General features: G+C 50.4%; 1 protein-coding gene across 1 annotated transcript in view; it reads left to right on the forward strand.

Moving 5' to 3' along the window:
• Positions 1-13,480, forward strand: part of LOC119390297 (zinc finger protein ZXDC) — a 117,947-nt gene that overhangs the window by 81,227 nt on the left and 23,240 nt on the right. The window contains exon 8 of the mRNA XM_037657894.2: positions 10,737-10,916. Within this exon, the coding sequence (XP_037513822.1) occupies positions 10,737-10,916 (180 nt within the window). The remainder of the gene's footprint in view (positions 1-10,736; positions 10,917-13,480) is intronic.

Below are 13,480 nucleotides of genomic sequence, written 5' to 3' on the forward strand. Positions count from 1 at the left end.
CTCGGTCTTCTGCAGGGAAGATAATACGCTTAGTCACCTCCTCTCCTAAACTGCGAGGGGAGCCCTATTCTGGAAAGTTGAGTGGTGGAGAGGATATATGGTAAGAAGAAACTTCGAAAAAGTGTTGCTGTTGGATAATTTTTCATAAAGACAGAAGTAACTGTAATGGTATTTTCCGTTACAGTTACTGCGAAAAAAGTAACAGTGTTACAGTTACAAGTTCCTCTAACTTAAAAGTAACTAGTTACAGTTACAAGTTACTGAAAAAAAGTAACTAGTTACCGGTAACGCGTTACTAGTAACTAGTTACTGCCCAAGACTGATTATATCGAGGATTTCTGCGTCTTGTGGCTGTGTGGCGCGTAAATCAAGCACTGCGGTGACTGGCGAGGTGCCGTTGAGAGCTGTCGGGTGGCGAGAAAGGTAGTCAGCGTCCTGATGGCGAGCACCACTCCGATGGACAACGGAAAAGGTATAATCTTGCAGCTTTAGAGCCCACCTGGCTAACTTAGCGTTAAGGTCTTTTTTTGTTTGAAGCCAGCGAAGGGCGACGTCGGTAACGACCGTGAAGGTTTTACCATAAACGTACGGGCGAAATTTTTCGACTGCCCAAACTACCGCCAAGCACTCAAGTTCGGAGGCGTGATATCGGCTCTCTGGTTCACTGAGCCGGCGGCTAGCATAAGCGACCGGCCTCTCCTGGCCGTCCTCGTTAAGTTGCAAGAGAACAGCTCCGAGGCCAAGCCCGCTGGCGTCCGTGTGTAGAATAGTCGGCGCATTCTCGTCATAGTGCGCGAGTGTCGGTGGTGCCTGAAGGGCAGTCTGGAGGTCGGGAAGGCAGCTTCTTGATCGGGACCCCATTTCCAGCGAACTTCTTTCTTCAACAATTCGTTGAGAGGTGCTGCGCGGGAAGTGAAGTCAGGGACAAAGCGCCGGAAATATGAAGCAAAGCCTAGGAAACTTTTAAGCTGCTTAGCCGTGGTGGGAGGCGGAATACAGGCGATGGCTTGGATCTTGGTGGGATCAGGGCTGATGCCTTTGGCGCTGACTACGTGTCCCAAGTAAGTAACTTCCGAGAAGCCGAAGAAGCACTTTGAAGGCTTAATGCAAAGACGAGCGTCTTGTAGAGCATGCAGGACCATTTCCAAGCGCCTGAGGTGTTCGGGAAACGTAGGAGCATAAACGATGATGTCGTCTAAGTAAACCAAAGCCATCGACCACTTCAGATGCCCAAGAACCCGGTCCATTAATCGCTGAAATGTAGCGGGAGCGTTGGAGAGGCCAAATGGCAGGCGATTAAACTGGTATAGTCCGTCGGGAGTTGTAAAGGCGGTCTTCTCAGCGTCATTTGGGTCTAGTTCCACTTGCCAATAGCCAGAAAGAAGATCCAGCGTAGTGAAAAAACTGGCACCATGCAGGCGGTCAAGGGCATCATCAAGACGAGGCAGTGGATACACGTCTGGTTTGGTGACACTGTTTAGTCGTCGATAATCCACACAGAAACGAATCGTGCCGTCTTTCTTTCTAACGAGTACAGTCAAATCCCGCTACAACGAAATTGACGGGACGCGCGAAAAAGTTCGTTGTCGCGGAATTTCGTTGCAGCGAAATTTCATCTATATACCACAGAAGTTAGGAAGATCTGATGATCATACTCATCCTTTGGTCCCGGCAAGCGCATGCATTGTCCTTTGCATTTAACTGTCGCTAACTCGGACGCACTTGGCCGCACACCGTGTGAATGTATTTTCTCGCGTATAACACGCACAAAATATACAGAAAATTTAGCGCTAAACTCGGGGTGCGGGTTATACGCGAATTTCGTTGCGCAAGTTGGCGTCACGGCAACGCCATGAAGGCGGCTTTGCGTCAATAGGCGAGTTATACACGTGGGTTATACACGAGGAAATACTATATGCAGGCTACCCTCGAAGCGTGCCGAGCGCGTAGCGCCACTACCACAGTCATAAGCGAGAGAAAGGAAAGTCGAAACGCTTCGTGCTGTTTTACGACTTTGTTGCCTTTAATCTTTCTTCCGGTGTGTTAGCTGCGTACTTCAGCATATTCGCTATCGGTAATCGCGACGATAGCGACCGCGGTCTCTGCCGCGGTTTTCTGCGCAGCGCTTCCGGCAAACGGTAGCGACGGTAGTTCCGTTTTCAATCTGTGCGCGCTGGCCGTGCGTGTGCCTTCAGAACTGCGTCGTTGCTATCTGTGATCGCGTCTACCGTGGTTTTGGCCGCAGCATTGCATTGAGTCGGTGTGCGTACGTTCGATGGATGCGCGCGTACTTTCGTGGTCGCCCGTGATCGCGTCGACACGTCCGCATTTGTATTCACAGCGGTTGCGGCAGAATGCAGTTACGCTTGGACTAGGTGCGCGCTGGCGGCGCGTGTGCTTTCAAAACGCCATAGATGTCATTCACGATCGCAGGGCTTGTGACGACGAGCAGTAGTTTTGTTTTGAGTGCTACGTCAAAACAATGGCGGGAGTTCATCAACGATTCTTCCGCGGCCCGCACGCGCATCAAATCCGCCGGCAGCATCATGGCGGATGGACGATCTGTCGCCGAGCATCTCAATGGCGAAAAATTTACCGGGATGTGCGTGAGGTGGCAGAAAGCATGTCTCCGATGAAGACACGGGGCTTGCGATGCGGCCGCACGGCTCTGGCAACGAGAAATGGTCGAATTTCTAGCGGAATTTCGCGGCAATCCTAGGCAAGCTCCTTTTCCTCACGTGGTGACACTTGCGAAAACTTCTTTCAAGCGGAAATACCCAGAAAAAGTATTCGTTGTGACGAGACATTTTTCGCATTGTTTTCTATGGGCGGCTGACGGGGAATCGAAAATTATTCGTTGTGGCGGAAATTTCGTTGTAGCGGTATTCGTTATAGCGGGATTCGACTGTACTACGGGGGACGACCAGGGACTGGACGAGCGCAATATGATACCACGTTTAAGCATGTCATCCACTTGCTTAACGATTTCTGCGCGTTCAGAGGCAGAGACTCGCCGCGGGTGATGTCGAATAGGAATTTCAGAGCCGGTATCGATTCTGTGCTGCACCAAAGGAGTGTGGCCGAGCTCACTGGGTGACATGGCCACGCAGTTACGGAATTTTCGTAGAAGTTCTTGAATCTCCGATTTCTGTGACGGAGTTAAGTTGGGGCCGAAGTTGAATTCATTCCAGTCTAAGGGCGAAGTAGCTGGTGGGGAAGGTGCTCCGGGCTGCACTACTGCCACGACAGACGGGGCTTCAAGGTACGTACAGGTACCGAGAACGGTGTCTGACGGCACGCGCAGGTTACTGTCGGACAGATTGAAGACAAGCACTGCAAAGGTATTGCCGGAACAGTGATGGAGGGCCCGCGGCATTGCGAATTCACCTCCAGGCCGTGAGCAAACGGCGCTTTCTACAAGAATTTCCGTGTCGGCAAAAGACTTCGCGTGGCTGTAAACGGGCACCCACGCAGCAGACGACAAGGGTATGGTAACTGAAGTTGCCGTAATCACAGGATGCAAAAGAGGTGATGATTGTCCAACTTCGGCTTGTTCACTCCTGTTTGCACCGACGGCCATACACGTCCTTGTGTTTGGAATGCCGAATTGCGAAGAAAATTTAGTGAACAGACTTTTCATCATGCGGTAGTTGGCAGCGAGCACGGAACAGACTTTGTGAACAGTGCTGTAAATGACTTGATGTAACGGGAAATACGACTGCCAAGGACAAGCTCTATTGGAGGCTTCAAGAGTTGCTGGCGATGGTATCGACGTGGTAGATAGCAGGTCAATGGTGCAATCAGTGCCGCTAAACTGCAAACGAACGCCAAACGCTGTACACCAATCACAGCCTAAGATCACTGGCACACACAGGTTTGGGACGACAAGGAACCGATGTCTCGCTTTCTTCCCAAGCGCACACACATTCAAGCAGACTTCGCCTAGACTAGGTAGAGCAGCTCCGTCAGCCAGGACGAGATGGGGTCGATCGATCTGTGCAGGATTCACCGAAAATCTTCCAAACAAGAAACTCGACGTGAGAAAACTGAAGGCAGCCTCTGTGTCCACAAGTGCTTCAACACGCTGCGGCGGATCTCCAAGCTTCACCGGCAGAGTTGCCATCTCGGTGAAGGGGCCAAGTGAAAGGAGAGGGGCTTCAGTCATCATGCGGGGTCCTGCCCTCGGCGGCCCGCATCGTAGTTTCCCGAGGGAAACTTTGCACGAGCAACCGAGTTTGGCAGCGACTCGGACATTCCAGGGCAGTTACGAGCAAAATGTCCAACGTCGTTGCAGTGGTAGCAGCGAAACATCGCTGTAGGCTCGTGTAGCCGAGCAGGAGAATTTCGGGCCCCGGAGGGCACGTCCGTGTAGGTTGGCCTCCGGTACGGATCTTCAGCTGCTTGCGAGCATTCTTGTATCTCTGCCTCAAGAGCGACGGCTAGAGCTGATGGTACGTCGATCGGACGAGCGAGGCGGACGAAGCGCTGGACGTTTCTGTTATTGATGGCGTCAACAAAGGCATTAGCAGCAATAAGGTCCGTGGTTGCGGTAGGGCAACCCGAGAAGGCCTTCCGGGACAAGCTATCGACGTGAGCAGCGAGTTCTTGAAGGTCTCGCCGACCCTGCCGGACGTGTTTCAGCTGTGTGAGGTAGAGCTGAAGAAGATGACGGTCACCATATCGGCTTTCGAGCGCCGACACCAGTGCTTCATAGTTCGAGCGGATGGCTTGGGGAATGTACTCGAGGTATTCAGCCGCGGCGTGACGGAGTTGCAGAACGAGCACCTGGGCTTTGTCTTGAACTGTCCAGCCGTTTAGGGTAGCAACAGACTCGAACTGCACCAGAAATGCTGCCCACGATGTGGTACCATCAAAGGTAGGTGGTAGAAGGTGTGCTCCGAAAAACCGAGACTGAGCTCGACCGATGTTGTTTTGTTCGACCGATGTGGACACACGTTGCTGACGGCTAGACTGTGCCTCGATGACAGAGACCCGTGCAGCCAGGTCTGCGACGACGTCATCTGCCGTGGAGGTACGCTGGGCAAGCGCGGTCTCAAGAGATAGCAGGCGAGTAGCAAAGCGAGTCTCGAAATCTTGCATGAGCGCTCTTCTGTTGGCCTCACCTTGTGAAGCCAGGGCTTGTAGGCAACCTGCCATAGGTAGACTGGGCCCGGTGCTTGACTGTGGAGGGTGAATTGATGCGCCCCGGACATCAAACTCCGACGGAAGAGGCTGACGGGGTGCGGGTGGCGGGATGTTTGATGAGACTGGGGCTCCCGCGGCCTCTGCCAAGCTTCCCTCCGTAGTCGGGACAGCAGGTCCCACGGCCGGCGACGACGTATCGTCCTCCATAGGGTTCACCGCTGAACCACCGCTGCCACCAAATGTAACGTACGAGAGCAACTCAGACAAACACGGTCCAACACAACTCCATCCTTTTTGTTCTCTTTCACTAGACTCCCCTTCACGTGCCAGTCACTTCGTTGGTCTGATCCACTACAATATATATAGGGCCCTAGTAGCGATGTCGCAGCGCGTAGGCTCCACCCAGCCGGCCCAGCTCGAAGCTTGCTACCGCCCTCTGTGATCACGTGATAACTGTCGCAGCAGGTTTAAAAGCTGCCTCTGAGCACCACACATCGGGGCACCTCCCGCATGTTTACAAGCGGTGCCCGCAACAGAAGTTGCAGTGGCTGTCAGAAGGACTCTGAAATAAACATATAAGAGCCATGTTGACGTGCAGCTCTAGCTCTGAGAACCTCACCAAACATGAGGTATCTTAACGGCGGGAATGTGACTAACTTGGCGAAATATCATCGCCGTTGCGGCAGTCTATGTCACACGTGTACATTTTAATTTGTTAACTAATGCAAGAATGACCGGCCCAGTTCAGCAGGAGGCTCTTGGGTATGATATGCAAATGCACGGAATAAAAATACATAGTTACGAATCATTACAGTAAATCCTTGCATATAACAAATGTGCCGGGGAAGTTATTCATGCAGACGACAAGGGCAATCTCGGCGACACTTTCATCCGTGATACGCTTGCAAATGCTTCAACTACATGCTGCGGACAAGGCGGTTACGTGCCTGTCAGGTCCGCCAACCGCGGGCTGCGGCTCTCTATATGCTCAAGTCGAGACCGCGAAATGCGTACAACCCGTAAACAGTTTGCCAACATTTCCCGAGTGTTATTTTTCTCTGAATCCTTTTGACGCGTCTAAGACTTCTGCAGTTATATCAACAATGGCAACCGTGAAGACTTATCTCCGCGTAGGACAATGCTATCCCCAATGTTAACGTGCTTTGAGGTAAATGTGCTCGCTATGCCTCCACACAAGGCTTATGCCAAAAAATTCGGTGCGGCACATTACAATGACAAACGCTTGACAAAGCTAATTCTTTCTGTTGGGTAAGCCGCCCCAAAACATAACCGATGAGCCGGCGTCGGAGAAAAGTTCTCGCGTTTTACAGCTGCAGCTAATTTCTTGCGATGGTCTTCGTAAACAGCTATTGAAAAACAAAAAAAAGCTTATTTCATCTTCCTTGTGCCTTCCTGCGCAAATAACAAGGACACTGCTCGTCGGTACATCTTTTTTTCTTGTTTGCACGACGACAAACAGTGCACGCACCAGCGAAAACACAGCAGCAACTGCGATAGGCATGGCGTCTTTTGCCTACCACGCGAAACTAAACGCCCAACGACAGCGCCACCGCATTTTTGTGACAAATGTCTAGTGGAATTCGTCTAATGCGAGATCAGCTGACCATACACATGTAATGCGGGTTCGAGGCTGCAGAAAAACAAAGTGGCAGCGATGTTGATTGCGTTTTCAGCAGGTTTCAGTAGCTTTTGACTTGCGATCGAAAGAAAAAGTGCGGAAAATCTAATAAGTTTTTCAAACGTCCGAAAGTTTGGTCGGTGTTACACATTGACTCTATTGAGAGCGCATGACGGTGCCATGGCAGAGTCCGGATATTCAGGCAGGCCTGAAAAATAGGGCATCCGAAAAATCGGTCGGCGACTGTAGTTCTTTTTGATAGTAAAAAGAATATGAGTGGAAATTAACGCAGCTTGAAGCATCAGAGAAAGTTGCACTGAATAACAAATGAAAAGTGTATTGCGAGGAAGCTTTGGGCGGCCTGATGTCACGGATACATAGAAATTTAAGGCTGTCTGCAGCAAACCGAGGAGCAGTGGGTGTCATCTTTTGGGATATTGTACATAAATACGCATGTATGTGTGCACATACCTATTTTGTTAAACATGGCATAGCTACAGTAAAACCTCGTTAATTCGGATCTCAAGGGAGTGAAAAAAATGTCCGAATTATCCGAATGTCGAATTAACGAATGCATAACAAAAACGCACATTTTCAATTCCTTTATCGCATACCTTTATTTTGAGAAGTAGTCTGTGATGCTTGTTTGTTTTTTTGTGGACAGCTGGGCGGCAAGGACTAGTTTGCAGGCATGTGACAGACCCTCTAGCGCAAGAGTATTGCCTGGGACATCGTAACGAAGCTCCTCTAGAACGACGAGAGCGTCCGCGGTTTCTTTTGCGGTACGACGCACCGGGCGTAGTTCATCGCACGGGTCTTCGTTGGACGCCTCATCCATCTCACCGAGGGCGCCTTGTCCATCTCACCAATGCCTTGAATGAATCTATGTTCATTCGTAGAGCATACTTCTCTGCTTGCGGGCATATAAGTGTTCCACTCAACGGCAGCTTCGACTCGCGTGCAGTAACGATTCACTGCAACAGCGCTTCCTCCAATTGTGGGTGGGCTGCAGTGCACAATCGCTTTCGTCTGGCGTGAAATTTCTCGCCCTCAAGCGCTTTTATTATTTGAGCCTCGTTTTTCACGTACGTCGATAGCGTGCTTTTTATGTCGAACTGAGGCATCACCTCTTCTCTGGAAGCACCGTCTTTGAGTGCCTTTAGTATCTTCACTTTAGTTGGCAAGACCTTCGCCGCGTACTTCGCACGTTTCGCCGGTTCCGACATTTCAGCAGGGTGATATATCACACCACCACTATGGCCCGACCACCACCTCCCGCACCGACACTGCCGATACGCCGAATAGCGCACCGAAGAGGGGGAAGAAAGCACGACCGACGTCTGCACTGCAAGTCCGCACGCTATCTGTCAGAGGCCTTGTTTCTTTGTTATTTGTTCTCCGCCGATGACATGCGTGCTCCAAAACGCCACCTTGCGTCCCCTTTCATAAGTTTTCGAAAAAAAAATGTGGTTTTCCTTGGCCTCCGTGATTAGCATCGACAGCGTACCGTTGCTGCCGGAGCCCATCTCGGAGACCATAAGTTTGCACATGTGTGGCAAAGAAAATGCAATGCGATAAATATTATGGCCTCCGAGACGCAGTTTCACTTTCAGTTTCGCCGTCTTTGGCTTGCCTCCAGTCCGAATTAACCAGTGTGCGTGCAATTCTGCGTCAAATTAGCGAATGTTTGTTGCCATAGGGCTATGGAACATTTTTGAAGGGAGGGTGTGCGAATGACGAATTATCTGAATTTCCGAATTAACGGGGGCCGAATTAACGAGATTCTACTGTACTAGGGCTTAGCGACTTAAAATGTTGTGTTAGAAAATGTGTGACAAGCAACTGCTCCAAAAGGCTGATTTGATGTTCCAAAGTGAGGCTTCTCCAGAATCTGCACCAAAGTGGTTTCAGTTGATCACATCACTGCAATTACAGAGTTCAGAACTAACAGCTGCTGACAGTGGACAAACACACGCATTGGCTTTCCTCGATACATGTGCGTGTGTAACGCGATCTGCTAGCGAGCGAAAAGTAGCACTGTTTCATTACATGCTGTGCTGTTCATGGAAATTTCCCAAGACACAGAAAAAAAAAGAAAAGCAATAAATATGACCTCCTTATGTTCGCCACCACTCATGATCGCACAGTCGAAATCGTTCGTTGCATTTTGGTATATACAGTCAACGTCCGATTTTTCGTACCCCCTAGGAACCGCGAAATCGTCCGAAAAATCGGGCAGACCGAAAAAACGAATTCATGCTTTTATATTCCGCTCAAGTGGTCAAATCCCCACGGCCACGTCTCGAATAGCTTTAATGCCTCCCAGTACACTTATCAGGCATTTTCATGAGCACCCAGGCTCTCTAAAATACATTCGGTACCTGCCGCGAACCCCGCTTAACTACGTGCCAACCGTCACTTGCAATTTTGCGTCTCGTGATGAGCGCCGCTGATACCAGCAAGCGCGGAATAGATTACGGCTCTCTCGCATGGAGCGTTTGGACACGATGACGTGCAACACCAAGACTGTGGCGGAAGAGCAGACGACTCGTTCGGCTTTCCCCGATGCGTGTGTGCATGTAAACCATGCGCACACACGTCGCCAAAACCCCGCAGATACGCAGCATTTGCTGCTGTGTGAAGACGATCTCTTCAAGTTGTGTGCAGCACATCACCAACTAAGCTGACGCCGCATTTGTCATGACAGGGTTCGTGATGCCCACTCTGTTCCTGACCGCACACGGGCGCGGCAGTGGCGAGCTGGTTTCATTCGTGAAGGCAACCCGTCTGTGCGGCGCACTAAGCGGTCTAGCACAAAGAGGCACCATGAATGGCAGCGCGGCGCGTTTGGGTTCTTGCCTATTAAGTGCGTGCAGTACGCATGCAACTGCGCTAGGCCACGTGCACTACCGAGCAGTTAACTGAAGATGCTTATCGTAAGGGTTGTCAGCGATTAAGCCGTACTGGCGCATTTGCCACCTGCCGCCATCACACCTCCGTGCGTTTCCGCTGCTTATCCGTAAGACTAGAGTGTAGTAAGACGTCGCCGCACGGTGCCATGATATTGGCCCCTTTGAATTTCTTGTCTGCTTCACCACGTAACGCTTCCGCATTGCGGTAAAGCTGACCTTCGGACTCTGCTACTGTTCCATCAGATCGACTCGCGAAAGCTCTGGTTCGAACCTACGAGATGATAGACGCGGCAGAGGTGGGGCCTCAATCAATGCCTTTCGGACCTGCAGTTTGGGCAGAAAGTCCGAAAAATCTGACGCCGAAGAGCTTCAGCGTCCGAAATTTCGGACGTTCTTATGCATTGACGTCTATGGGGCTGGTGACTGTGCCGCCAAAGCGTGCGAATTTTTTAGCATGTCCGGAAAATTGGGCTTCTGAAAAATCGGCAGTTGACTGTAGTACTAGCCAGAAAACTTCCAGAGAGCCCATTGTACTCTAAGTGATTGTGGTTTTACTGTACTGCTATTTACTCCCGTAAGGTTCTCGGTGAGGGGTCTTTCTGTCCACTTGCAATTCCTCCCTGAGTGTTTTTGAGCTGGAAATTCTTTTTTTGCACTAGAGGCAGAACGATCTATCCCAACTTTCATCACTCAATGCAAAACCTTTCCATGGAGTCTGCATTTGCAAAGCTGTCTTTATGTATATTTCTACCACTTGATCTAGAAATGCACCTTTACATGCCTTCATGAGTGCACATATGCATGCGTACACATATATCTTGGATGAATCATCAACATAATTAAAATCATAGTCCATAGAAATGTGTAATCACTGGCCGGAGTTTTTCCATTGTGGTCATACTAAGAGAAAATTGAATAAACTGAAAGTCACGCTGATTTGTAGTCGTAGCAGTGTGCGTAAACAGTCAACACTGGTCCAATGAGGGAATGTCAAGGGGAGTAGCCAAGTTGTAAGCCTGAACTGTTGTTGTTGTGTACAGCCGATGGGTCGTCTCAGGAGGAGGATGATGCAGCCATTGCATCAATGTCCAGCCCCAGCCGTCCCTCAAGTCCTGACCTGGCCCCCCGACTGGTGCAGGAGAACCAGAGTGGCTCTGCACGCACCGATTTTGCCAGCCATCATAATCGGCGGTCGTCCCACCGCAACAGTCTTTTGCCTGGTGAGTTTCCCGATGCTTTCCTCTACTATTCTCGGCCGACTGAAAGCACTTGCTTGCCTCACACTGATTTTGCCAGTAATGCCAACGAGAGTAAATTATGTTACTTCTACACCAAACTTCACTGAGCGATAAAGTCTGCTACATTTAGAAAAAAATTGCAATTTGTTTCAGCACTCCACTGAAACATAATTTTTATTGTTTTCTTAAAAAAAATGCTGCAGGTGTGCCTGCAGCATTGCAGTGCTTGCGAACAGGTGCGATGATAGTGCATTGTGTTACAATATGGGTTCGGGGAGCAGGTTTAATGCGTGGTGTCAAAGACGCTTGTTAGGGCAGCAAGGAAGAGGACGCGACTGCCACGGCACACAAACATATATTCGAACACAAAAATGCACAAACGACACAAATACAAGACACAGCAATCACAATGAGATGCAAAGCGTCTTTAGTGATCAGTTCGAACAAACGACGCGCTCACACGTTTGGGGCTTGGCTCAGCGGTTAAGGCTGCGTTGTTGCTCGTAGACGAGAATGGCTAGGCGGGGTGTCGCAGGTTCCTCTGCATCTGCTGTGCGCCGGGGCAGAAGACGTGTCATTCTTGAGGTCCCTCGGGTGTTGACGCTCGACCAGGTCCCTCCGACTCATGTTGGCCTCCCGAACGTTGGCGTCTGACCAGGCCAACGTGTATTCTCGACTCCAGCTTCTGGCTTCGTCTGCCTGGCCAACGTGGCCTGTTCTTTTTCTCGCGCCACATGGGTACACGCAGGGAGGCATCTTCAATGCGTGGAGCCATCCCTCCTCTGGCACGCGTGGTTGCGCACTTTCAACGCAGCTTCGTCGTCGTCTCTTCAGGCATTGGGGCACCTCATCACACATTGCAATGTCTCTAAAGACCAGCAGCTAAATGTGCTGCGAGGCCGGTTTTGCATTGAGTTACTGGTCACATAGTACACCGGTCTATTGAGCATCTTGTTTATTTGAACTTTTGTCTTGGATGTGCCGTGGGAGCATGGCCACAAGATGAAGGGTACAGTGACTGGCTTGCAACCAATTAGTGCCAGTGAAACGTAGACTGCAACTCTGGCCCCATGGAAGTGGTGGCTGCGCTGAGGTCCCTGATCAAGCCTGTTTCAGAGGTCCCTGATCAAGCATGGTCTTGCTACACAAGCGTCCTCTCTGATGGAGACAGCCACACTTTTCAGGCCTTGTTCACAAACGTTCACAAACGAATGGGGACAGCTCTGTGGAACTGTGACTGGAAGAAAGCTCAAGGAGATTCTCTCGGGGGATTAGGAAAGCTGGCGCAGAAGAAAAACACCAGCTACAGTAGAATCTCTATGATATGATTACGATTGATCCGAATTTCGTGATGATACAAATTTTAAGGTTGTTTCGGATGGACTTCGTTATATAAAATGTGCTGTGATTCAGGGTTATACGAACAGTTTCCCTAGCCACTGCGGATGATATGAATGCACGAATGACTGCTGCACGCGAGCGCCGCGACGCGGCTGGTCTCAAAGTGGGAGAGTGGCCACCATGGCTGCTGGCGATTTTTTTACACCCCGCTTTCCTTCATTTCTTGCACTGCCCCAGCAGCGCAAAGAAACATCAAATTCTCCCCTCGCCTCCTCCCTGTGGGCAGCAAACCCGTCCATGGCTGCGCTGGGCCCCACCGACAAGGTAGGGGAAACCTCTCTAGCTCGGGAAACGAGCCTGCGGGGAAGAGAGTGGCGACAAGGTATGTGCGACCTTCCATCCAGTGTTTCTCGTTTCCAAAGAACTACCTTCTCTTGGCCAATGGCCCTCCTCTACCCATTGATTTCCCTTTACCTCCACGTCTCCGGTCATGCTGCAAAACGCCACGAACCAGGCCAGGTCACGTGCCTGACAAGGCTAATACGTCAGCACTTTCCTGGCGGCTCATTGGCATATTGTAGGTCTTTTACTGCTATGCCGTGCACTTTCACGTGGTGCGCACAGACACCAGTTTTGCTGCTGCAGCTGCCATGTGCGTTTCGTCTTTCGAGAATTGCTGGACTGCCTAAACGTGCCACGTGCCACGTGGAAGACCGAAGCGTTCGTTGACATGTCTAGGAAGCCTTTCTTTTAAGGAGAAAATTGAAATTCTCAAGAAGGTCGACGAAAACCCCAAGAAATAACGCACCGACTTGACAAAAGAGATAGGCATAGCGCCATCGACGCTCTGCACCATGGTTGGGCAGCAAGACGTCGTCTTGAAGAATGCCCAGCACTTCGGCGCTAATGTCAAACAGGCAAAGACGGCTACATGCGTAAAGCTCGGAAGAGGTCCTGCTGATGTGGTTTCGCGAAGTGAAAGCAGCCGGCATCAATGTGGATAGCAAGGGGCTACGCAAGAAGGCGGATAATATAGTACTTTCTCTTGGTATCGACAGTTTCCAAGCTTCTGACAGTGCCCTTATGATGTCATGTGAATCACCATTCTGGCGTCGTGAAGTTTGCCAAAAAGATGAAAAATGCCAAGAAAGACTAACGCGCTCGATTTTGTATTTCCAGAGGCTGTTTTGAAGCCCTTTTAAGAA

The sequence above is a fragment of the Rhipicephalus sanguineus genome, chromosome 1, assembly GCF_013339695.2.
Source record: "Rhipicephalus sanguineus isolate Rsan-2018 chromosome 1, BIME_Rsan_1.4, whole genome shotgun sequence".
NCBI classification, from domain to species: domain Eukaryota; kingdom Metazoa; phylum Arthropoda; class Arachnida; order Ixodida; family Ixodidae; genus Rhipicephalus; species Rhipicephalus sanguineus.